Source organism: Eulemur rufifrons, chromosome 1, assembly GCF_041146395.1.
Source record: "Eulemur rufifrons isolate Redbay chromosome 1, OSU_ERuf_1, whole genome shotgun sequence".
NCBI classification, from domain to species: domain Eukaryota; kingdom Metazoa; phylum Chordata; class Mammalia; order Primates; family Lemuridae; genus Eulemur; species Eulemur rufifrons.
Genome location: NC_090983.1, coordinates 10,763,972 through 10,790,798, shown reverse-complemented (window position 1 = coordinate 10,790,798; position 26,827 = coordinate 10,763,972). Strand labels below are relative to the sequence as shown.

Sequence of the window (26,827 nt, the reverse complement as noted above, 5' to 3'; positions counted from 1 at the left end):
GAACAAAAGCTATACCCTATCTCACAAGATTGAAGAATTAGTGTGTATCTATATATGTTAAGTTAAAATAAAATGTCTGGTGTTCATGTATCTGGTTTTGATTTTTTAACTAAATTTTTCAATTAAACTAGCAGCTGGTACTAAACTATCAAATAAGGATTCTACTTTAAGGTGAAAACAAACCAAATATAAACAAAAAACTAAATATGTATCCCCTAAAAGCTCGAGATCCAAACTGAGGTACAATAATGAAAAAAACATCAAAAACTATGGTTTTGATGCCAAAATTGCGGCAGATAGTGACGGGAAGCAAGACCCTAGCTAGGCAGGAGGGAACTCATGGGAACAAGGAGCTCACACACATAATACAGAGCCCACATCTGACCTCTGGTGCCATCTGTGTGGGTCCTAAGGTTCTTGCAACTGTGAGAGCTACTTGTTGAGCTCAAACCTCATGTATTGATTACAGGTAACAGCACTGATTGAGACAAAATCTTCGGTAAAAAATGAAAGATTTGCTAAAAATTAAATAGCTTTTCATTTTCTATGGTCTTAGAGGACCTTGCATAACAGGCTGAAGATCTTATTTAAAAACTAGTAACCGAGGTATGACCTCAAGGTATGAAGTCATTGCATCAATGTTGATTTCTTCATGTGGGGAGTAATGCTGTAATTGGGTAAGAATATACTCTTATTTTGAGCAGATCAATACAGAAGTATTAGGGATAAAGTGTCATGTTATGTGCAGTCTACTTTTGAATGATTTGGCAAAAAAGAAAAGTGAGTGTGTGTGTCCGTGTGGAGAGAGAGAGTGATGGAGTGGGCAGAACAACACGTCAACAGTGGGTGAACCCAGATTAGAGGGGATATAGATGTTTGTTGTACTGTTTGTCAAAGTCCAGAGTGCTAACCATTACACTGTGGAACCCCCATATTGCAATGTTTTTCAACTCTTCTGAGGGTTTAAAAATTTTCCAAAAGAATTTCTTGTAATCCAAGTAACTAACAAATATTTGTTAATTAACAAATAATTAACTTGTGTTAATTTGAACATGTGTTCAAATAGCCAAAGCCTCTAGCTCCATTCTTTGCCATTTCCATCATAGTTGTTCATAATTCAAACATGTAGAAAATATCTTCATCATGGCAGCCCAGTAACAGCCGTATAATTCATATGCCTTAAAATTCCTGGTCCAAATTGGATGTAAATAAATTACCAGCTGTCCGTCCACTTGGTGACTCATCCAATCAATCCATAAGCATTTGTTTAGGACACACTGTATGCCAAGGATACCGATGGTAACAAGACTGTACAATTCCTTCTCTCCTGGGACCTGCAGTCATCATGGAAAATATGCACTAGCTATCTAACTGCCAATATTCCATGGGAGTGTATAGGAAAGAGGCCTGACCTAGTCTGGAGATCAGCAAACACTTACTTGCTCAAGCTAAGATTGAAAGATTTCCAGTAGTGTGTGGTGAATGTGACTCTTACTCCAAGAAGTAAAATTAAGCCTGTCTCATGGTCCCTACACACCTTGGTTAGAGAATTGCCAATCTGCCCCTCCTCACTCGAGCCCAGAGATGCTCAGAATCCAGGTGTTGAGTGGCATCTGGGAGGCGGAAGAATCAGAGATGCTCATTGTCCATTCAAAAACAGCGAACAGCTACCTCCATGTTCACTTGGGCCCAAGGTCCTTGCTCAGCATCTGCTGCCCTCAGCGACAGGACTCAGGCTTTCCTTTCTGAGACCGCTGCCTCCTCCAGATGTTTCCTCCTCCAGATGTTGTGTGGGAGCAGCACACTGGTCCCTGCACCCCCTGAACCAGCTGTCCGGGAGTACTTACACTTACAGAAGCCTGGAGGAGTCTTGTCTTCAGGAAACTTTGGTTTGAGCCCAGCAACAAAAGCATCCCCAAGGTGAGGGAGCACACAAGTCAGACTACTTTCTTGGAATGACAGAAAAAAAGACACCACACACGCGCACAAACACACACAAAATTGTGCAAATTACTTTCTCTGAATGATGTAGTATTCAGAAATCTTTAGAGAATCAGCTCTACCCTATGGAGACTGGGATTTGAGGTGTTAAACTTCAGAGCAGTGGTTCCCAACCTTGGGCAGGCATCAGAACCCCCCAGGGGGCTTGTTAAAACAGACAGCAGAGACCCACCCCCAGAATTTCTGACACAGCAGGTGGAGAGGGGCCCATAATTTGCATTTCTGACAAGTTTCCAGGGAATGTTGGTGCTGGTCTGGAAGCCCACACTTTGAGAGCCACTGTTTTAGTAGAGTATACTTAAATAGGTGATCATGTGTGAAATGAACATTAAAGTTTAAAAATCCAGAAAGACAAGACTAAAATAATTAAATCAAGGTATGACTTAAAGACCCCGAACATCTAAGAGGAAAATTGGAAAGATTTAGTTTTCTAAAAATACCAAATATCCAACCTTTTGGCAGACTATTGACTTTCCTTCTCAAGCAGTTACTTTTCATTCATATAAATTACAATGTATACAAATATGATGAGGATCAATGATGAGTGTCTGAAAATTACTAGGCACACCCCTTCCTTGAATGGCAGCAAAGCCTATTTCCCAGGCTATGGAAATATATTCAAGTAAAGATATTTGTTTTGTTTTATTTGTTATTTATTTGTTTGTGTGGGTTTGTTTGTTAGTTTAGGTTGCACAAATAGAATTCTCCAGTTTAGGAATATCCGAGGCAATTTCTTTTTATTTTGCCTGCTAACCAGCCAGCATCTCTCCTAGACTTGCCTTGCCTCTGCTATCAATACTTTTTTTCTGGGAAAAACAAACTCATTTTCAGTTAATATTAACGTGAAGAAAAAAAAATAAAGAAAAAGATTACTATATAACCATAGTACCACGTACATAATGTGTGTCAAAACACATTTTAAATCCGCTGTTTAAAACTATTTTTCTGTTGGTTTCTCTGCTAGCAAAGACAATTTTTTAAACATTGACATCCCTTAGAATTGATGTGTGCATGGGTGTGAGGGATGGGCTTGTAAGTGCGTCAAAGTGACTAGGTAAGAGGATAAGTCTTGCTAAGCTCACAGCTAAATTTTTTATTTTTGTTTTTGTTTTATAAGAAAGAACATTTTGATATTCGTTTTAATGAATTAGTTTGTTCTCTTTAAAGCTACATAGTGAGTATTGATAATTTTATCTCAGTCTTGAACATTATTGCAGGAAAAGAAAACCTTATAATCACCTATAGAGTATATTACATATTAATAAACACAAATATTGTATATATATGTTCTGCTGTATACATAAGGTACATATACATGTATACATTAAACAAATATACACATATATGAACATTGTGTTGAACCTAAGAATTGGTCAGCATTTTACCACTTTCTACCTACAACAGTAGCAATTTCTTATGGTTCAACTATGTGCTATTCTGAAAATAGGATAGCTGACTTTGTCTTTCCCATAAATAAATTACTTAAAATTCCTAAATACAATAAAAATGCTGTCTACTCATCTGACATTTCTCCTATATGTGACATCTTCTCACTTTTCTCTTCTGTTTCTATTGATGCTACAATGTCATGTGGCTTCTAATACATAGTGTCCAATACTCAGAGAATAAAAAAATACGTTTGCTTTTGCCCCGTCAATTGGGATTTATGAAGCTGTTTCTAAACAACTCCCTTTCTCTTCCCTCTTTCTAGGGCTGTGTCTGTAAAGACAAAGGCCGGTGCTTCTGTGATGGGTCCAAGGGAGAGAAGGTAAAAACTAAACCTAATACTGCTGCTTTTCTCTAAAAAGCTCATCAAGGAATTCACACTTTTCTTTCATCAGTAGCACAAAGATTGGCAGTATGTTTTTCCATTTCCCAAATCGAATTATAAAGTAATCGTATGTAAACATTAACCTTAAAAAAACGTCTAGGAAGCTTCAGATACCTTGTGTAAACACTGGCAGTTAAATTATAGCTCTCTTGGTCTGTAAAGAATAAGTAGCAAGTTAGGAAAAAAGAAAGTTTATGAGAAACCTCCGTATGTATATACTATTTACAATGTTACTAAACACAAGAGATGAACTGAAAACAACTTGATTCATTGAAACCCACAGGTTTTTGTCCTGTAGTATTGGTGCAAGAGCGCCTCCTGGTGGAGGAATCCTGCAGCAGCACCCTAGATGAGGCAAAACTTCAGCAGAGGGAAGTAGAAAGTAGCTCCATTGCAGAATTCAAGAAAAAAAAGAACACCGTGAAATCTCATTAATTCGCTCCATTAACTTGCAATTTGTGATAATTAAGACAGAGGCAGAACTAAGTTTTTTTCCTTTGTTTACAAAACCCTTTCCTCAGAGACACTAATTAATTGTTTAACAATATTGAAGGGTGACTATTAATAAAAATATTTTTAAGAACATATTTTAAGCTCTTTGTACAACTTACATGTGGTTTATATGTTAATTATAATTATTATCATGTTTATTTTAAATTATTCTATAATTTACATATAGTTTGATTTAGGTTTTTTCCTGAAGCCATGAATATAGAATTCAGATCCCCATAGGAAAGTCCCCTCTCTGTGATTCATCTTGCATTCAACAAGCATTGATTGAGTCCCTATTGTTTGTAAGATACTATTTTCTAGGATGTATGACTACTGAATAGTAATAGGGGTCTAGCAAATTCTTTTATTTCTCTTCTTATTGAGTATGTGCACACACACAATGTGAAATGGCTGACTTGATCTTTTTTGTTTGTTTATTTTTAATTTGCCAATTGTGTCACTAAATTGACCAAATTGACCAAATCAACCAGTGGCCTTTACTGTTGCAGAGGACAGTCAGCCCTCCATATCCTTGGGTTCCGAATCCTCGGATTCCACCAACTGTGGGTTGAAAATATTCAGGAAAAAAACAATAAAAATAACACTACCTAATAAATGATAACACAAATGAAAAAACAATACAGTCAAACAACTACATAGCATTTACACTGAATTAGGTATCATAAGTCATCTAGACATGATGTAAAGTATACAGGAAGATGTGCGTAGGTTATATACAAATACTATACCATTTTATTTTATTTACTTATCTTTGAGTAAATAAAGTAAATAAAATAAAATAAAATGTTTTTGAGACAGAATTTTGCTCCATTTCCAAGGCTAGAATGCAGTGGCATCATCATCATAGCTTGGTGCAACCTTTAACTCTTGGGCTTAAGCAATCCTCCTGCCTTAGCCTCCTAAGTAGCTGGAACTGCAGGCATGTGCTGCCATGCCTGGCTATTATTTTAATTTTGTTTTTATTTTAGAAACAGGGTCTTGATATGTTGGTCTTGAACAGGCTGGTCTTGAACTCCTGGCCTCAAGTGATCCTCCCATCTCAGCCTCCCAAAGTGCTGGGATTACCAGCATGAGCCGCTGCACCCAGACTTACACCATCTTATAGAAGGGACTTGAACATCTGCAGATTTTAGTTTGAGCGGGGGATCCTGGAACCAATCCCTGACAGATACCAAGGGACATATGTAATCCCAGGATCCACATCCAGGAAGATTATTTGATAGTAGAACCACGTCAAGCATTGGACCTAAAATAATTTGACTCACTTTTACTAGGTACTTTCCCATAATATCATCTGACTCCTTCTAAAAAATTATTTAGCTCACACTTTTGGTTATGCCTTCCTTGATATCTCTCCTGAATCTCCTACACAAATAGCAGATTAAATTACTAATTCTTGTGTAATCAAGAAAGAACTAAAACTCATAACCTGCATGGTGTTGTTCTTTTCAAGCTACTTAGTAATTATGCACACTCCCCAAACACATTCTTGTGCCTTACCCTCACTCTCTCCCCATCCCTCAGCAAACATTCCACTAACACTGGTGTTTCTATTTGGGCTTTCTCCTTGATTTTTTATTCCTTCTACTTAAGCTCCTCTCTGCATAGCCCTACCATTTTGGGAAAAGAAAGTTTCTGCAACACCAAGGCCCAGCACTTTCAAGCCTATAGACCAATACTAACAACTAGTAACTTTCCAGTATACTAGTAGTGTACTCACTGCTGAGTGCTAATTATTATTGATTTTAACCCCCCCAAAAAATTTGCAAACTGTCATTATGAAGTTATAAAGAAGAGAATACAATGGTTATGGGTGCGTTTATTGTTGGGTAGTTGCTATTATGAGTGTTTCTTGTCTTGTTTTGGTTTTAACAGGGGGAGAGAGGTTTTCCCGGACCCCCCGGTTCTCCTGGCCAGAAAGGATTCCCAGGTCCTGAAGGCTTCCCTGGACCACAGGGACCCAAGGTAGGTCATCCTGTACTTGGAAAATCCCCAACCCACCAAATCCCCAAACCCCTCTTCATGCCTCCTCCCTGGACTGCTGAGAACCTAGAAAGAATCCCCCTCTTAGCCAACCTGTGGGTGCGTGACAAGTTCCCGGTCTCCAATATTAGCTGGGCACTCAGAACAGTGTCCTATTCCAAGACTACTGCAAATGCTCATCATTGGCTTCAAGTCCACTACTCAACTCCCTCCCCTTCCCCATCTACACAGTTTCTACATCTGCATCTGTCCCTACTGTTTTTTTCCCCCTACATGAAAGGATGACCTCTTTTCACCTTCCATTCAAGACCCAGCCTTCCACCTGTATCCTTGTCATTAGGATTCCTGCTGAGACTTTGTTCCATGAGGTGTCTCCTCTCTCTCATACATTCTAACTTTCCTTTTGATGTTGGCTTTTCTCTTTCAGCCCTTAAACATGCAAATATTTTCCCATACTAAAACAAAACTTCCTCTCCATGTTCTTAGGTCCTGTAACCAAAAGGTTGCCATCTTTCCCAGTCTCTCCTTTCTCTGTCAAACTCCTTAAAAGAACAGCTAAATGTGCTGCCCGTAGTTCACCTCCTAGTCACTCCTTAGCCAGCGATAATTCACCTTCTGCCCCCTCCTCTGAAAACACTCCTGTGAAGATCACCAATGACCTTCAAATGGCCAGTGACAATAAGTGCTTTTTGTGTCTTTATCTGACCTGAACCCTTCTGCTTTGTTTCGGATAAGATGAATCGCTCTCTTCTCCTTGAAACGTGTCCGTTTTTGTTTCCGGGTTTTCCTTTCCCTGATTCTCTTCCTGTCTCCCCAGCCTCCCTTTCTTTCACGGGGTCCTCTTTTTCTCCTGGTCCCTTGAACATGGGGCTTGTAGGGTTCTTACCAGAGCCCACTGCCCTTCACACTCATCACACGTTTTTATCCTAAAGTCTGTGATACAGCAAAGGGCTTTGTTTCCATAAATACCCTAGAGGATTTGCTACATAACCGCATAACCGCTGGGTTTGCTGATTGCTCTTTCCTGCTGCAGACATTAGCTAGACTTAAGCCCGGCTTCTCACGCACCCACGCATGCATTCCCCTGCCACTGACCTCCAGCAAGCCCTAGACTAACTGATGCACCATGGAAGATAATTACAATTGATCTATACGGAGTCTTTAAAGTTAAAATATATGTTAGAATATTATGTAGAGTATTTCAATGATAATCGAAGGCAACATGCTGCATATTTACTCTGTGCCAGCCCCTGAGTCATGTTTTTCTCACTGTATGTCACTTACTCCGCACGTGGATCCCATAAATCATGACTGTGGTGACACACAGCATAGTTCCCATTATCGCCATTTCAGGGATAAGGAAACTGACGCTCGGAGCACATAAGTAATTTGTCCTGGGTCACGCAGCTAACAGGTGGCAAAATCAAAGCTCAAACCCAGTTTTATATTGTGTGTGGGTTTATTCTCCAACTCTCTGGACACCAGCTGGGTGTCCTACAATTCAGATATGACACTAACTACCTGGAGTTCATGCAGACCCCACGGGTTAAGGGCTAAGTCCCACAAGACTGTCCCCACTTCAGACGCCAATCACAAATAGCGGGTCCCGAGGTTACCCACACTTCTGTCCAAATCAGCTACAACTCAGGGGTTCCTGCAACCTCCCCCTCACATTTGATAATTTGCTACAATGGCTCATAGAACTCAGGGAAACACTTATATTTACTGGTTTCTTATGAAGGATATGATAAAGGATACAGATGAATAGCCTGGTGAAGAGGTATTAATACATAGGGTGAGGTCCAGAAGAGCCCCAAGCGCAGAAGCTTCTGTCCCCATGGACAGAGCTATCAGTGCAGGGTCTAAGCATCCACTGACTTCCTCTGGGCAGGGGCTCAGGTCTTCCTCCATTGCACTGGTAGCATCTGTCCCACCCTCCTGACATGTGGATGTTCACCAACGGGGAAGCTCTCTGAATTCCATACTTCAGGGATTTTTCTGGAGGCTTCAACACATAGGCACAAGCTATTATTAATTCAGTCTTCGGCTCCTCTCCTCTCACAGGAGGATGGCACCAGAGCTGAAAATTCCAAGCTTCCAATCGCAGCTTGCTTTTGCTGGTGACCAGCCCCTATTTGGGAACCCCCCAAGAGATGCCTCATTAGAACAAAAGATGCTCCTATCACCCAGGAAATTCCAAGGGATTTGGGAGCTCTGTGTTCTGAACCAAGATCAAAAACTAAATATTAGAACAAAAGATGATCTTTTGTTCCCCCATCACTCAGAAAATTAGAAAGATTTCAGAAGTTCTGTGCACATATTTATGTCACATATATGATGCCAGAATCCAACTCTTTGGAGCCAAAGAAACTGAATCCACATCTACAGCAAAAGCTGGCTGTTTCCCAGGAATTCTGCCATTTCCATGTCTATCGTATTCATTTATGTGTTCTCTTGTTCCATGTCTCCTTCTTCTGACCCTAATTTTGAAAAAGCCATTCAGATTCTGGGCAGGGTCTGAACATCCACTGACTTCCTCTGGGCATGGGCTTGGGTTTTCCTCCATTGCACTGATAGAATGAATTTGCCGCTTCAGCCCTGCACATAGATCAGCCTAATGCCAACTGCTTCCTTTTCCTCTTGCTCTCTATGCCCTCCTCTGCTTGCTTCCCCCCAACATTTCTTTAGAGATGCAGCAATACGTTAAAATAATAGTTGTAAACACATGGTGCTTAGTGTGGGCTACATGACGTGCAGGTAGTCCATAAAATTAATCGAGAAACTCTGAGTGCCATGTTGCCTTAGATTCATCTAATAGAGCATAGCTTATAGATGTAGCCACAAAAGATAATTTGAGCAAAGGCAGGCAATTAGAGGGTATTAAAACATGACCAAAAAGATTTTTCAGATTTATAAGCTTCCTGTCTTAATTTTAAATATTTTCTGCATGAACAAATTTACAGTGGGGAAGTAGAACGTGCCAGGTACTCGTTTCCTTTCTACGTAACACAGCATCCTACAGAGAAGGGGAGCAGCCTTGGACGTGGTCATGCACCCAGGAATTCCACCTCAGACACGGAAGGCTGACTTTGACCTCAACAGTCCAATCTCAGAAGATTCTGTAACAACCTTTTTCTCAAATAATCAAAAATACCAAAACATACTGAAACTCTCTGGGATGATGAAAATAACTTCTGGACAATGGAACTTTCACACCAACTGGTCTAGCTAAGACGGTCTCCATGTAAGGTCATTCTCCACGAAACCACCACAAAACTGGATTCATTACGTGCCTGAAGCAAGTTTATCTCTGGTTCAGGCAGTTCTTACCTGGTTATTTATTTACTTGTGCATGTCAGGCACATTTGGTTAATAAAGTGTTTCTCGTGCACAGAAAAATTGGCTGCCATTCCCATCTGCCATTGTAATTGTGTCATTCATTCTTATCAGACCTCAGCAGCTGTCTGGCTAATGTGGGACTTTTACAGCAGCACTTTGCAGACTTTAATGTGCACAAGCGATGCCTCATTAGAACAAAACAGGTCTGGGAGGTGAGGGAGATCTGAGATTCTGCATTTGCATGTCTAACAAGCTTCCAGGTGATGCTAAGTTTGCAGACCCCAAACCCCACTTTGAGTAGCAAGGGTTTGAATGAAATTTTTGCCTTTTCAGATAAATATTTTAGCTCCAATGAAATAAGCAAGTGACTGAATCTTATAAACAACAAAATAATCACAAGAGCAAAACAGCTTGGCATGTGAATAAGACTGGGATCTTTAATGTATGGGTTTCTTAGTGCCAAGTAAATTTCACAGTGTTTACCTTTTCTTTTTTTTTCAATTGGATCTAGGGCTCTCCAGGACTTCCAGGACTCACTGGTTCCAAAGGTGCAAGGGTTAGTAGTCCATCCAGTCCATCCTGATTGTTTGGTGATCATTCTTCTTCTTTTAAAAAAAGATCAACTTTGCACCATGAGAGTTATACAAATGTCAGCAAGGAGAAAATTGTGTATGGTTCTATAGATGAAGTTTAAGAACAAATAAAACTAATCTGTCATGGTAGAAGTCAAAATAGTGGTTACCACATTAAGGCAGGTGTTAACTCCGAGAAAGGGCATGAGGGAACCTTCCGGAGTGACAGAGATGCACTGTGTCTGATGGGATGGTGGTAATACGAAGGTGCACATAAGTAAACGTTTGTTAGGCTGTTCACGGGAGACAAGAGCACTTTACTCTGTGCAAATTGTAGCTTAGGAATCTATGCAAAAAGCCATACACCAAAATGATCTCTTTTTAGAAGTCTTATAAATGTGAGATTTATGAAATTTTCTTAAACACTTTTTTTTTTTTTGTCTTGTTTTTCCAATCATTTTGAGCCATTCTCAATTACAGTTGCAGGAAGAGATTATTGCAATGGGAACTTTATGTTTACAGGTTGAACATTTTAAAAGTATCTTGTCTTTTCTGTCTTCAGGGAGTAACTGGATTACCAGGATTTTCTGGTCCTCCTGGACTTCCAGTAAGTAATGGGAAAAATATGTAGCTGGAAAAATTAAAAGTAAGCTCATTTTAATAGAGATCCTAAAACAGTAGCAATGTCTTGGTGGAAATGTGTTCTGACACATTTGTTACATGAAGAAACCAGTACCATAAAATTGCATATTATATTAGAGTGTGGATTTATATGACATATGAGTTAAATTGTATTTCCTGAAATATAAGCATAAGAGAATAGAAGAGGATAGAATAGAATAAAACAGAATAGAATGCAATGGAATAGAATAGAATGTAATAGAGAGCATAGAATAGAACAGAATGATTCTGCTTAATAGCATAGAATAATAAAATAATTACCTCTGTGCACACTTCCCTCTTCTTTTCCCCTTTCTTTCTCCTCAGCTTAACGCAACATGTTCAAGGACTTCATTTTATGTAGAAAGGCCTTTTGTTTTAGCAGAAATATCCACGTCTCACTTGATAAGTCTTCATTTTAATCAGCCTGTTTTGTTTGCTATGGTATTGAAATTATATCTAAAACAAGGATTTAAATTTACTACTAAACTGTTTAAACAACCATTTCTATTTCAGTAGCTATTGAAATTAGCCCATCTGTTCCTGTGGGTTCTGTGCTGTTCCTTGGGATGATGTCTCCTCACTGGGACTTGTTCTCCTTTCAGGGCCTCCCGGGCCATGCTGGGCCTTATGGACTTGCCGGGTTGCCAGGATGCAATGGTTCTAAGGTATGTAGTCTTTGCACAGAAGATGATTAGTAAGTGCTTTGCTGAATGAATGAATCAAGGTGAAATAGCAATGAGATGGAGATAGGCCTACCCTGAAACATTCCTTTAGCCAGGACCAGCAATATGATTTGGAACCAGGAACTTTCCCATTTTCTTTCTTCTTATTCCTTGCTCCCTAATTGTCTTTTAAGAAAGTTATCCCACAGAAAGATAACTGGGGGCTCAACTGGTTATTTTCATCTGGGGTTGTGTATATAAATCAGACACTAAAGCCTTGAGTGCGAAATTAGTCTTTGGAAAGCAATGACTGATGTTTTCAATGTTCATTCCCTGCCTTTTGTTCTCTAACTGAGCTCTCCTTTTCCCCAGAATGGTGGCTATGAATGAACTAATTACTAAACTTTGAAAGAAACAGCAATTAAAAAGTTCTTGGCGTAATTAGACTTTGCCATTTATGCACAATTTGAGAAACAGTATTCTAATCCTGTTTTTAATTAAGATAATGGTTTTGTGGTCTTCAGCCTCATAACCCAGTAGCCATAAGGAATTTAGGTTACTTTGTCTAGATTTACCACTGCAAGGCTGGAAGAGAGGAACAAGGAAAATATCTGAATAGGCTATTCTAGAACAACTAAGAATAATGACAAACTCTGTATGTCTTCTAGGGTGAGCAAGGGTTTCCAGGACTTCCAGGGATACCAGGCTACCCAGGGATCCCGGTAGGTTTGCACTTTGAACTCCCCATCAAAGGTATAAAGCATAAATAAGAGTAGTCGACTCCATATGGCCATGTACACAAATCTGTCATGACTTGGGGGAAGTCCGAGGCAGACGATAGTAGACCTTCAACCAATAGTTAGGGAATGGGTGAACACAGGCATTGTGAGTTCAGGTTTAGACTTTGAGACTTTGACCCATCCAAGTGGACACACACAACATGGATTTGCCCAGAGGACAGGCCAGGGCTGGTGATGACTCAAGGAGTGAGAGTGAGGAGAAAAGGGGAGACACAGCGTCAGCGGTTAACGTCTAGATCAAGGAGAATGAGTCTGTAAAGGAGGAACGGCCCTGCTGGTAGAAAGCCAAGAAGGGTGAATCATTTTCTGGAAATCCAGGAAAGAGCTATTTCAGTGTCAAGGAGGAAGACAGCTGCCTGATGCTTCTGAGAAATCCAGTAAGATGAAGACTGACATGTTGGCATTGGTTTTAGCAACATCAAAGTCATTTCTGACCTTATCAAGGGATACTTCCATGGCAGAATGGAGCCAGGAGTCAGATTTGGAACTAAGGAATGAGTGGGAGATGAGCAAAATGGGAAGAGATGGGGAGATGAAGGAGACACAGGTTGGTATTGGGGAGGGGGTAAAAGATTGAGGGGAGACTTTGTTTAAATCGGAGAGACCTGAGCATGTTTGAAAGGCAGTGGGAAGGGTACGGCAGGGATGCAGAACAGCACAGAGAAGGACAGGGTAGGAGTGTGTGTATTTGATTTGCCTCCAGTTGTTAATATGCTGCTGTTTTCCCAGGGTGCTGCTGGTTTGAAAGGACAAAAGGTAAGTCATTGGTGGACTATTGTGACTGAAAATCTCTATACATATGAAAAGTATTTCTATCAAATAATGAGATGAAAGTCATCACAAATTGGATCTCATAATCTTCTAGACCTTATTCATTCAGAAATTGTAGTAATTGGGCTATGCTATTTATTCCTATTGAAGAGCTCTTTCTGACTCTTGTCATAAATGGGCCTTAAGGATTCAAGTTTTGTACCATCATTTAAGGAAATAGGGTTGAGGAGAAGGGAACTGACCTCATGCTCAGGACCCCACATTCTAGATCAGGGATTGCCACTAATTTTGGTGTCGTGGGAAATGATTTATTATTCCTGCATCTTTCTTCTTTTGAAATTTTTTCACAGTAAAATTTGAACTTTAGAAAATGTGAAAATGCTTTGAATTCTTCATGACGGAATAGCTACAGGATCCTAAATCATTTCTCTAAGTATATATCCCAGAAAGCACTTTTATCTTGGAAGCAGTATGACCTTGAATAAGCATTTAAAGGGTTATGAAAAAATAAAATTGATAATGTTCTATGAACTTCTTCATTTTCAAGGGCACTCCTGCTAAAGGAGAAGAAATGGAACTTAATGCAAAAGGTGACCCGGGGTTGCCAGGGATGCCAGGATCCCAGGTACAGCACTTTAGAGAAGAGCCCTGTCACTCTCAATCTCTCTCCTTCTCTCTATCCTCCCATCTCTCTTTCCTCCCATATGTTTTCCTCATTCTTTTGAGAACATTTTAAATAGACCTTCATTTTATTCTATTTATAAATTAGCATTCATTTTATTATAAGAAACTACATGATGCTGATTTACAAAGATGATTTTGTGTATGTCTTTTATTCTCAACTCTCAGTTACACAAGGTTTCCTGAATCTCAGGAGGATGCAGGGAATAGTTATTTTGCACTTAACCTGTATTTGTTAAAATTAAGGCTGGATTTGTATGACATATTGAATATCATTTAAATTGTAGTATTAAATAACAGCTCTATTTTTAAATTTGCATGATAGTAAATAAAAGGGTTTTATTTAAATGCAACTTTCCCCTATTGAACGGTTTGCTTTACTGATCTATATGCATGTCACCTGAGGGTAATTCAGAATGGATACCAAGAAACACAACTACTTTTGAGGCTGTGTGTGCTCTACATTATAATTTAAAATGACCCTTTGGTAGACCAAAGCCACAAGTACAGGTTAATTAATTAGAAATACTTTAACTTAGTTCAGAATTATATGTGGAAGTTCCAGGGTAGAGATGGGATATTTACCTAAGTAAGTCAGAGTTTGAGTTGAGGTTGCTGACTCCTGTATGGTGAGCCATGCCCACTGACCATGAGCTGCAAATCCAGACTAAGAGCTGCAGAAGTGCAGAGTGATGCAATTAGGAGCCATTGCAAGCTTCTGGGAAAAGATACAGGATATGATGGCTCTTGATTTTTTGCTTAGGAAACAGTTACAAGTTCAGATGCTAAAGGCAGGGTATCCAGGAAAAGGGGTTAGTAGTAATCCAGGACTTCTGCGCATTCCTTAACTGTATATTGATTGTCGTCTATGTACTAGTCATCGTGATAGTGCTGAAGATATAATGCTGGGACATTCATTCATATAAGAAATATTGTTCACATGTCAACTATGTGCCCGCAGCTATTTCTAGGCTCTAGGTATACAGCAGGGCACAAATCAGTCCAAAAATTATTTTAAATATTCCTGCCCTCATAGAGCTTACATTCTTGTGGGGAAAACAGAAAAAAAGTGTAAATTAGTGACTCTATGGTATGTTAGTTAGTAACCAATGCCAAGGATAAAAACAATGCAGGGAATGAAGAATAGGTAATGTCTGGGTCGGAAGGTGTGTTACAACTTGGGGCAAGCAGGAAAGGCCTGTGGAAAGGGTGACAATTGAATGTAGATAAGGAAAGGGAGAGGAAGCCAGTTGTATAGATATCTGGGGAGAGAGGACACCTGCAGAAGGAGAGCAGGTGGAAAACCATAAGGTAGGAACACGCTTGGCCAAAAAGAGAGAGAAAGGGAGAGGGAGACTGAGAGAGGAAGAAAGAGAGAGAAAAGCAAAATTTCAAAAACTTCTAAAGTAAAGCAACTGCTCTGGTTATTTTCCTGGAAACTATCATCAGGATGGTCCTGGCAGCCGGTTAAACATAGCAACACACTTTTTGGCATTTATTGTAATTAACTGCAGCCAGTTAAAAGGGAGCATTGTGCTCTTCTGATTTTATTAAAATATTTGGATGCATTTAATTAATGGGCATTGTTCTTAGGTGAGAAGTAAATTTAAACTCACTCTTATCCATCTCTTAATTTAAAGGGTTTGCCAGGTCCTCGAGGTTTTCCCGGGCCTGTTGGCCCACCTGGTCCCCCAGGATTCACTGTGAGTATGAAGTTACCACTGCTATAGACTCTGTAAACTAATTGATTAATTATAGAAAAAAGTTTTAAAAAGAGTTTTGTGGCTGGGTGCATTTCCTGCTGTAATTTTAATTTGTGGGTTTTTCTAGGGCTTTCCAGGAGCCATGGGACCTACAGGACCTAAGGTAGATTACAGCTCCTATGTTGTATCAGCTAGAACACCCTAACCAGTCCCAAGAGCCACACCTGGTCTGATGCTTCATGTGGGTCACTGTCCGGCACGTCTGCAGAACTCACACGGTTCCCAGCAGGGAGGGGAGCGTGGATAGCAGCTCTTACCGCTCTTCTCCCTGCATTTCACTAACTTGATCTCTGAAACAAAGAGTCTTGGTTCAGTTATAAGGAGCTCCTTATTAGGGAAAAACCCGTAAGGATTCTTAATCCATAGGTTTTCCATTTATGATAATTCTACTGATCACCCAATACTTATCCTATGAAGTTTTTTAGTGGGCTGTATCATAAAACCAACCTGATTTTATGTAGTAAATAAAAGATGATTATTTACATGCTCATCAAGCAGGGTCTTGCATGTGTTTCCATTAAAAAGGCCAATTGTGAGTTTAAGTATAAAAAATGTCAAGTGAGGCTGAGCCCCACCAGGAAATTAGTCCTAACCATGGTATCTCTTACTTAGTTCCAGGTAGCCTTGTACATAGAGTACTTTCCAAGGTGCTTCCACTTGTATTTCATTAATGCCTGCATGCAACTCACTCTCTCTCTCTCTCTCTCTCTCTCTCAGAGATGGAGAGGTTCAGGTTGAGTGACTTGTCCATGAGCAGCAAAAGGCAGAGCTGAGGTTTAAAGTGTTTTGATTCCTCTACAGCTTTTGGGCTAATGAGGGGAAGATGTCCATACTCAAGGGCAAGAAAGAAGATGTTGGCTGAAATGATGGATTGGCCATCATCAGTGAAGAGAAGCTATTCACATTAGACTTACCTCATGTCAGTAAATTCCTAGTGAAGTCAGGTAGCTTGAATTCTATTACTAGATTCTCTATTAAGTTTTGAATTTCAGAATCCTGAAGTTCAGTTACCCATCCTTCTTATTTTTAAGATGAGAAAATGGGAGCATGAGGAAGTTCAGTACCCAGCCAGTGGGACCAAACCTAGCTACTGGTTGAGCCAGAAAAAAATGTGCTCCGAGCTGGGCCCCTTTTCCTACCTGACCCAACCTTGTGCCAGCATTCACCACGTTAAGTGAACCCCTTAAGCTTTCTACACCTCAGGATTTCCTCCTTTAAAAGAAACATATTGATGTTCTACTCTAAGAAATAGCTCAAATACCTTTTATGATTCTAAAATTAAGATTGTAATGTAAATGCTCAATTATAAATTTTGGAACTTCAGTGGGTTTAGACTTTTCACACATATTTATCTTTTTTTAAATAATTTGTTTCTGTGTTTTCTTACAGGGTCACATGGGTGACAACATGATAGGACAGAAAGGAGAGCGGGTAATTTAAACACTGTGGTTTATCAGGGGGCAAAATATTGTAAGTTCTAGAGCATATCAGCCTATACTATACCATTTATTCACTAGCCAAGTTCAAATCAATGTGTTTTTATCTGCTCTACCTTCTTGAATAAGATCTAAAGGGGAAAAGTAGATCTTTCGAGCATAGTAAAGTTGAAATTTCGATGATGTTTAGTTTCTCATTCCTGGGTTTATTTGTCTTTAGGGTGTGAAAGGATTAACGGGACCCCCTGGACTGCCAGGAACAGTTATTGTGACCTTTACTGGCCCAGAAAACAGAACGGTAACTCTGTGATTGTCTTGTTAGGGTCGCACCTTCCTCGTTCCAGGATGAAGTCCTGGTAACCCCTTATCTCTTTCACAAACTCTGGGGTCTAAGCCCAGCTCAGCCCAGCCCCTCGGCCGGCCTGAACTTCCAGGATTCATTCCTTCCCCATCCTTCACTCGTAAACCTGCAAATATCAGGTGGGAAAGATCCGAGGCAAGTGACTTCCAAGGTTCTTGGAGGCCGAGCCTGAGCCTGACTTTGTTCACCCTCACATCCCTGTCTCCTCGTTGTCCCTTATGCAGAGTGGGTATTCAGTGAATATTTTTGAATAAATGATAACAAAGTGGTGTGTGGGTCTGATCCACTTGGATGGTAATGACCTAAATATATGGCTGGAGAGGCACCCTGATCACAGGGGACATTTTCACCCTGCCATTGTAACCCCACGAATGCTGTGGCCTCCACTTCTCACCAAGGACACTATGGCCCTGTCATTTAGACATTAACATTTTCTTTTTGCTCCCAGCTTGGGGTAGCCGGGAGCACCAGGGTATGGGACTGAACCAAATGCTCAGAAGAAGCGAATGAACGCACAGTATGATATACAGTCCTAGACACCAGATTGACCCTGGGGTGTCTGGGAGGGGGAATGAGGAAGTGAAGGAGAAGCGAACAATTTCCTTGTGGATTAACTAAGAAATAAACACAAACTATCCCTCTTGTTTAAACTTATAATTAATTCCTTCACATAACAGCTGATTGAGATATAATCCACATACCATAAAATGTACCCTTTTAAAGTATACAGTTCATAGGTCTTAGTTATAATTAATTTTCAACAGTTTTATTGAGATATGATGCACATACCATAAAATTTTCTCATTTAGCATGCAATTCAATGGCCTTTGTTAATAGCTTATTCACAGGGTTATGCAGCCATTGCCGCGATTTTAGAGCATTTTCATCGTGCCAAACAGAAACCCCCTTAGCCATCACCCTTCAATGTAATTAATTTTTAATGATATAAATGATCAAACAAAACTAATAAGAGTTAAAACAAAACATGGTAAAATTTGATATTCCCAAAATAATAACTTACATTGAAGATTAGAAAAAATTGGCCTGAGAAAAGTAACTGAACCTTTCTGAGGCAATCAACAAAAATAAAATTCATAAAGTCTAAAAATTTATTGTCTGAAAAATGATAGAAAAAACTACATTGACAAAATCTGGCTCTGGAGGATATGAGCCAGGAAAAATAATCAAGTTTGAATAAAATGATGCCCTCAAGAGAAAACTCACTTTGGGAAAAATATAATCAATAAAATGTGATAAGGGCTCAAACAAACCTGATTAAGGAATCAAATCTCCATTATAACACTTAAACAGAAAATAAATCATCCCAGTGAAAATAATTTTAGTGTATTAAAAATGAAAGTAAAATACATGAGAAATGATCTGATTGTGCTTATAGACAACTAATTGAGGAATGAAATTAGTTTAGTGCAAGTTAATCCACAAGATAGTCTTTAAAAAAAAGTTGGCCTATTGTTTCAGTGAGTTCATAGGTATAAAATTTGAAATAGGAATAACAGGAAGGTCTATTGGGTTGTGTTAACATGGGGCACATTAATAGTTTGTAAATCCAGCTTATTGACCAGAGAGGGGACTTCTCCAAGTATAATCAGTGAAATCTCATTTGATCCATTAGTAACAATGTTGCATTGGTTTCTTTTGGCAGGACCTCAAGGGGGAGAAGGGAGACAAAGGAGCAATGGGCAAGCCTGGACCTCCTGGACCCTCAGTAGGTCATTCAGAGTCATATTATTCCCACAACACACAAATCAGAACCTTAGTATTCACTCTGATGTATGTTTTACCTCTAAATCTTAACATTGGCTAAAACATGGTAACATTTGACCACAGAATTATCTTATGGCCACTTCTAGCCAAATCCTTCTACTGTTTTACATGCAGCCAGTGCTGCTTAACTTATGGCATCTCCAGCATCTGCTTTTTTAGCTTCTGTTCTGTAATTAATATGCATAACTAAAATTTCCCTCTGAGATGACCCATCATTTAAACATTTTTTTAAAATAGCAGAATAATCAGAAGGGACAAATTAGGCTGGGCGCGGTGATTCACGCCTGTAATGCTAGCACTCTGGGAGGCCAAGGTGGGAGGATTGCTTGAGGGCAGGAGTTTGAGAACAGCCAGAGCAGGAACGAGACCCCATCTCTACTAAAAATAGAAAAATTAGCCAGGCACAGTGGTGCATGCCTGTAGTCCCAGCTACTCAGGAGGCTGAGGCAGGAGGATCGCTTGAGCCCAAGACTTTGAGGTTGCTGTGAGCTATGATGACACCACTACGCTCTAGCCAGGGTGACAGAGTGAAATTCTGTCTCAAAAAAAAAAAAAAGGAAAGGAAAGGAAAAGGCAGGGACAAATTAGTAAAAAGCAATGTAAGTAAAAATCAATAATTCATAAAACTTGACAGTGCTCTAATTGATACAGGGACCGCCTGGGGAATCGTATGGATCTGAAAAGGGTGCTCCCGGAGAACCTGGCCCACAGGTAAATTTGGAAATTCAGTGTCATGTGCAGGCTTTATTAGTCAGGATTCAGGACTCTTTAGGTTGCAAGATTAAGATGCCCAACTCAAACTAGCTTAGATTAAAAAAAAAATTTTTTTTTAAGGTTTGGGAGGTGGAATTTATTTGTTCTGAGAACTTCAAGGCTAAAAACAGGTTTCGAGGACTTCAGAGCTGGAAACACAGGCAGGACTCTCTCTCCATCCCACTTCTGCTTCTCTCTGTGTATCAGCCTCATTCTCTCCTTTGGCAGATGTCAGGGGAGACGGGGAGAAAGAGCAACTGCAGGTTAATGGCATCCAAGGAGAAAGACAGAATCCATATATAAAATCCCAAGGAATTAATCTGATTGGCCCAGCTTGGGTCATATGTCTCACTCCGGAAAAATGCCTGTGTCCAGCTGGAAAAAGTGCTATGACTGGCCAGGCCAGCGGGGCCGTGGCTGTGATTGACAGCCCCACCAGAACCACCCGGAGTGGGGGAAGAGCAGCTCCCCAAAAGAAATGGGGCCTTGTGTGCCCAGAAGTATGAAGCAACAGGGGCCCACTACCCAACCCAGATCCATTTTGGAAAGATTTAAACACATACATTGTGTAAAAACTCTAAAAATTATACATTGGGAAAAAGTATGGGGCTTTTTCCTAAGAAAAAATGTTTAATGAACATGATTTTTAATTCTATCAGGAAGCGTAAACACCATAATAGTTAACCCAAAAGCTGTCTGCTTAGATACCACAGTATTTCTTGTATACTTACGTTTAAATATAGACACACCTGGGGTTCAGGGAATTACCCATATTTCAAATAAATAAGTTGACTGTGAACACCCCCTCTTTCTAGTCTTCCTCGTTCACTTCTCAGCTCAGGATCTCGTTGATTTTCCTTCCAAGCTGAAGATTGGGAGCACCAACTGTAGTTCAGGTTTAGCTGTTAATTTCCTTGCTTCCTTCCTTTGACTCTCTCATTTCCCATCCTTACCTGGCTTCTGCCCTCCCTGGGAAGGGAGGGATGCTGTGAGTTCTGTGATTAATAATTTTTCCTTCCAACATCTGGTAGGGGAGCCTCACTCAGGCTTTCTTGCCTGAGGTCAAGAGGAGATGATCATATCATTTAAGTTTTCCATGTTTGTAAAATTATCCATATTTTTGTTTTGTTTTTGTTTTAGGGAAAACCTGGAAAAGATGGAGCCCCAGGCTTCCCTGGCGGTGAGGTAAAGACTTGATTTGGCCCATGGATGCAATGAAAGTGTCAGCCCCCCTAGACAAAAACGGATTTTTGAGAGTCGCTGCATAGTTATAAACAAACAAAAAGCTATAGCTTTTGAAAAGTACACTCGAGAATCATAGTGTCACACCTTCAGTGCAAAGAGAGGGCATCTGAGCACAGCGTTTTTTATTATTGATCAGCGTGCCTTCTGACCCGTTTCCTTTTGTTCTCTTCTTTAGGGAGCCAAGGGCAGCAGGGGCTTCCCCGGGCTAGCGGGTGAAGACGGCATTAAGGTAATCCCCTCCGAACATCCTACCTACAGCCTTTTTAATAGGTCAGATTTTGCCTGTCCTTGTCCTTTCTCTCACACCCTGGACCTCAGTACAGGGACTGAAATCGCAGACTGCATTTAAATACCTTAGTATATTTGTTAAAAAGAAAAGAGAGATGTGGCAACTTTACACACACATTTGAACGGTGTTCTCGAGGGAACGATATGAAACTTGCTCTGTGCAGTTGAAGCTGGTTGACTTAGGCCCAGTGAGATTTCAGCTTGCCATGCGGAGGAGATGAAAAAGGCCTCTAATTGTACGAAGCATCTGGTCATTTGAGATCAAGTATAGGCTGGACGCCGTGGATCTCAACCCGTCATGACGCACTGAAAGGTTATGCTCCGTTAGCTGTGAACTGTTTTCTGCATTTCTGACGACACGTTGCAGACGTCTTTCAAACAGTTTGTGCAGGCATGTGTTGCTTAACCACAGGACATGTTCTGAGAAATGCATGGTTAGGTGAGTTTGTCACCGTGTAAACATCATAGAGTGTCCTTACCCAAGCCTAGGTGGTCCAGCCTACTACACACTACACACTTAGGCTGTACGGTGTAGCCTATTGCTCTTAGGGTATGAACCTGTACAGCATGTCGCTACACTGAATACCACAGGCAACTGTAACACAATGGTAAGTATTTGTGCATCTAAACACATCTAAACACAGAAAAGATACAGGGTAAATACAGTATTATAATTGTATGGGCCCACCATTGACTAAAATGTCATTATGTGGCATATGACCCTGTATGTAGATACATGTGTAGAGTCAAAGTTTATCCTTTACTAAGTTTTACTTCCGGTAGAATTCTGAGATGCCCTCTTGAAAGAAAGGGGGTTGGTAACGCTGGAATACAGAATTGCATACAACTCACGGCCTGGTTTTCCTGTGTGAGGACACAGGAATGTGCGATGCGTGTGAACATCTGTGACCGTGGTGGCATGAAGGAAACCTGGGGAACCACTAAAGCAACCACCACTTCTTTACAACCTTGTAGACAGGATTCCTGACCCAGATACAGGCTCTCTGGGAGAAATTTAAAGTCAGTGTCTCATTAACTTTAATTTGGGTTGCACGTGACATCTAAATAACGTTGCTTTTAGCATTAATTTATTGTTCAACTGTGCATTTTGCTTTTTAAGTATACCAAATACGTGACTACCTTTGGTTAACATAATTTGTAACTGTCTTTCCATGTAGGGATGGAAAGGGGACATTGGCCCTCCAGGATTTCGTGGTCCAGTAAGTGTGGTTAAAGACAGTATCAATGCCATGTTTGATCAAGTGCTTTAATGTATGGAGGAAATTTTGAATCACTTTCTCTCATTACCTGTTGTGATAGAGAGCCTAACATTTACCTTTTTATCAAATCAGGGCAAAAAATAGCTGTTGTCATTATTCCTCTATTTGACAAGGGGTAAAATATTTCAATTTGGTTCCTGGAATAGGGAGGACAAGAAAAGCTTTGTCTAATCAGACCTGGCCCCAGGTGATCCTGCGCCCTCGGGGTGGAGCAGGCCACTGGGGAGGACAGCTGGGAGCCAGCTCCTCCTCCCTCCACGTGGGCCTGGGTATGACAACTCCAGAGCTTTCACGTAGCAGAAGCTCACCATGGGCTCAATGCAGGGTCAGCAAAAAGCAATCATCCCAGCCCAAGTGCCACTGCAGCAGTAGTGGTCCCCTTCCCAGCGTGAACATGGATTTGATGTCAGCTCCTGACTGCATATTCTGTGACTCTGAAGCTGAAGGAGAGGAGAGAAGGGGGCCCAGGCTCTGCATGCTGGTATCTGTTCATCTCCTTCCTCAAAAGACACTGGTTCTCACATTCAGTGGGCTGAGTAGTAGTACCATGTATGACTGCACACGTTGAACAGAATGGTCCGTGGTGGCAAAACTGCCATGGGGGCAAGGGGTGTCTTGTTAAAAATGCAGTTCCCAGGCCTCCAGCCTCAGTAATTTAACTCAGTAATTGGAGGCGGGGCCTGGAAATCTGAATCTGTACATGAAAAGCAAATGATTCAAATGCACACAGCCCCTGTTTTAGGATGTTTTGTGCTGCCACAACAGAATACCTGAGACTAAGTGATTTATTAATATAAAGAACAGAAATTTATTCCTCGCAGTTCTGGAGGCTGAGAAGTCCAAAATCAAGATGCTGGCATTTGGTCTGGAGAGGGCTTTCTTAGCTGCATTCTCCCTGGGCAGAGGGCGGAAGGCAAGGCTGCTCTTCTAAAATGACCTTAATCCCAGCAACAAGGGAGAAGTCCTCATAGCCTAATCACCTCTTACAGGTCCTACCTCTTAATACTATCACAGTGGCAGCGCCTGAGTTTTGGAGGGGCCACATTCAAACCATAGCAGTCCCAAAGTGCTTTAATAGAGTTGCAGGGAAGATTAAAGGGGCTATTTTGTGAAAGCACTTAGCACAACGCCAGCACTTGGCAGGTGCACACACATCATTACAGACTTTGTGGTAGAGATTATTATGTAATGTATTATTTTTAATTTTTGTGATTTTATATGTATTGCTTAATCACAAGGCTCTTGTTACCTCATCTTCAAAGAAGTCAACAAAGTAGTTGGCCCATGCAGCATATGAAAAAACAAAACAAGAGTTTTGGCCCGGCACGGTGGCTCGTGCCTGTAATCCTAGCACTCTGGGAGTGCAGGAGGATCGCTTGAGCCCCGGGAGTTTGCAGTTGCAGTGAGCTATGATGATGCCACTGCACTCTAGCCTGGGCGACAGAACAAGACTCTGTCTCAAACAAAACAAAACAAAACAAAACAAAACGCTAAGAGTTTTAAAAAAAACCTTTGGACTCCCATCTTCATTCCTTCAAGATAAATCTACTAAATGCTAAGTAAAATCTATCTGCGCTTTAGAGGAACTAGCCGTCCTCACTTGTTGTGTGTTTTCTTATGCTCAATTCCCTATAACTCTGTTTGCAGCTACAACTAACTTCAAAAGAAATTCTGCTTAGGACGTAAATGGTCAAGGAGACCAGCAGTAGGTCCACTGTGCTGGAAACATTATTCCTTGATTCTTGAGGGTCAGTGGTGCCCTGGAATTTAAAGAAATAATAAATCCAGTATTTTTTGATGTGTGAGTCCCACCATACTTGGAAATACCTTTAGTCCATCAGGACCAGCATTTTTAAAAAGTGAAATAGTATAGAATAAAAAGTTTCAGGGTTGGTCCTATGGTGTAATGGTAAGCCGCTCTTTTGTGAAACTTTAATTTTTTTCATAGATATGTATGTGTGTCTGTACGTGCATATGTAAATGTGGGTGTGTGACCTGGGTCACATCATAAAATGTATTTCTAATTGAAAGCCTGTGAGATATATAATATCATGATACCAGAAAGGTCTACTTTTTCTTTACATTTATTCATCTACATATACATGACTACCATATTCCTGCTAACATATAAACCTATAAATTCAAGAAAATAAGGAAGGTATCTTTTTGGCCAAAATGAAGAAATTGAAGTAATTGCATTTGATGAGCTGTTGATAAATAGCTACCCTTTCTCTTTATTCATTTCTTTCTCCTTTAAGACAGAATATTATGATGCATACCAGGAAAAGGGAGATAAAGGAATTCCAGGCCCACCAGGGCCCAGAGGAGCTCGAGGCCCACAGGGTGAGAATAAAGCATTTGCTGAATATTTTTCTGGTTTTCTTTCAAAAGAATAAACAGCATGTGCTTGATTTTTTGATTCATATTTTCATTTTGCAAGTGGCCTACCAGGAAGATAATCAAATGATCTGTATGTCTTAATAGCAAAGCATGAAGTTCAAGACTGGCAAGAAAACTCATGGGAGGGCAGGAGAAGGGAGTATCAGGAATGAGCAGTCTCAGTGGGATTAGAGAAAATGGAGACCCTGAAACGCTGTAACTTGAACAAATCCATATAGATGCTTACCAGGTGGTACTGAAGCCCTGGTTTCCTGACTCCTGGAACAATGATCTGTCCTTGATACCATGAATTCACATCACATTCACTTATATTGTATCACTTTTGAAAGATTTGAACATTCTAGGCCAGTAGTACCCATCTCTGGCTACATATTAGAATCCCTGGGAACTGCTAAGTAATGACCTTGTCAAGGTCCCACGCTGTGATTCTGATTTTGTAGTCCGGGTGAAGGCCCTGGACACTGGTAAACTGTAAAAATTCCCAAGATTGTTCCAATGGGCAGCCAGGATTGAGAACCACTCTGATCTGGATAAATTATTAATATAAACAAGATTTTCAAAGAAGAATTTTACTTAAGAGAATAAAATATCCCAGTATATTTGAATAAAATGACAGATAAATACAGACATTGATATAAATTTTTAAAAATATGATATATTTACTATAAATCATATATATATATATATATCTCTCTCTCAAAGAATTAGAATGTAATGGAATGTTACCTTTAGAAGTGATCCAAGATAGAAAACCAGACCAAACTACAAATCCTGGATGTTTCTGGCAGTGTTTGATTTTCTTACATCTGAACTCCCAGCAAAATACTGAACACAGAGCAGGCTCTTAGTAAATCTCTGCTGAATTATGTGAAAATGATAAGGTGGCATAATTTACTTTTGAGTGTTAGACTTGTAAGATTAGTTTCCTCTTGGAAGTTTGTCTAAATAAGTGAAGTTTTCTAATATCTGTGTGAGAGTAGGAAAAAAGTATGAAAACTCTGAATTATTAATTATTATGATGTGGCCATCCAAGATCTCAAAAGTGGATAAGGTAGCATTTATATCTTTGTGAGCGATTAATTAATATCATGTATTCCCAGGTCCTAGTGGTCCCCCCGGAGTTCCTGGAAGTCCCGGTAGGTCCATATTTCTTGGGGTACAAATAGAAATGCTATTACAAAAGAAAATACACTGCTGCCTATGAAGTTTGCAATATTTACATAAGACGAATGTTTCCCTAATTGATCTAAAAGTGTTTCCAGCTTTTTAATGGTTATCTTTGAACCTACAGTGGAAAAGGAAGCAGAATTGATACAAAGTGATATAGAAATGCTCTTTTTTTACTTTTCAGCAGTTTTAACTAAGTATAAATGCCTTATCATCAGGAAATTTTCACAGTTGGGGGTGTGGGCAGAGGCCTTGAACACAGAGGAGGCACAGAGATAGAAAACAGTAATGTTATGGTAATTAGGTTGGTTAAAAATGATAATTTTCATCACAAGTTGCATAAGGATACCCAGATTATACTTTTTCTGTAAGTCTGAAACTTCAGTCCGTGAATCATTAGAGTGTTTACCTTTTGAGAGAGGAGGGGGAAGAGACCGAGACCGGGATGGGTCCGCAGGGGCCCATCTCTTGTAACTGTTCTGTGCTCTTTTTAAAGGAAACAAGACAGAGAGAAAAGAGCAAAGATTTGATAA

The 26,827-nt window shown here is 40.1% G+C and overlaps 1 protein-coding gene across 1 annotated transcript in view; it reads left to right on the top strand.

Moving 5' to 3' along the window:
• Positions 1-26,827, top strand: part of COL4A3 (collagen type IV alpha 3 chain) — a 102,862-nt gene that overhangs the window by 31,794 nt on the left and 44,241 nt on the right. Inside the window, exons 2-20 of the mRNA XM_069474076.1 lie at positions 3,713-3,769; positions 6,221-6,310; positions 10,179-10,223; positions 10,802-10,846; positions 11,505-11,567; positions 12,233-12,286; positions 13,094-13,120; positions 13,683-13,760; positions 15,457-15,519; positions 15,647-15,682; positions 16,969-17,010; positions 17,236-17,313; positions 19,040-19,102; positions 19,813-19,872; positions 21,055-21,099; positions 21,335-21,388; positions 22,626-22,667; positions 24,986-25,070; positions 26,228-26,263. Of these exons, the coding sequence (XP_069330177.1) occupies positions 3,713-3,769; positions 6,221-6,310; positions 10,179-10,223; positions 10,802-10,846; positions 11,505-11,567; positions 12,233-12,286; positions 13,094-13,120; positions 13,683-13,760; positions 15,457-15,519; positions 15,647-15,682; positions 16,969-17,010; positions 17,236-17,313; positions 19,040-19,102; positions 19,813-19,872; positions 21,055-21,099; positions 21,335-21,388; positions 22,626-22,667; positions 24,986-25,070; positions 26,228-26,263 (1,063 nt within the window). The remainder of the gene's footprint in view (positions 1-3,712; positions 3,770-6,220; positions 6,311-10,178; positions 10,224-10,801; positions 10,847-11,504; positions 11,568-12,232; positions 12,287-13,093; positions 13,121-13,682; positions 13,761-15,456; positions 15,520-15,646; positions 15,683-16,968; positions 17,011-17,235; positions 17,314-19,039; positions 19,103-19,812; positions 19,873-21,054; positions 21,100-21,334; positions 21,389-22,625; positions 22,668-24,985; positions 25,071-26,227; positions 26,264-26,827) is intronic.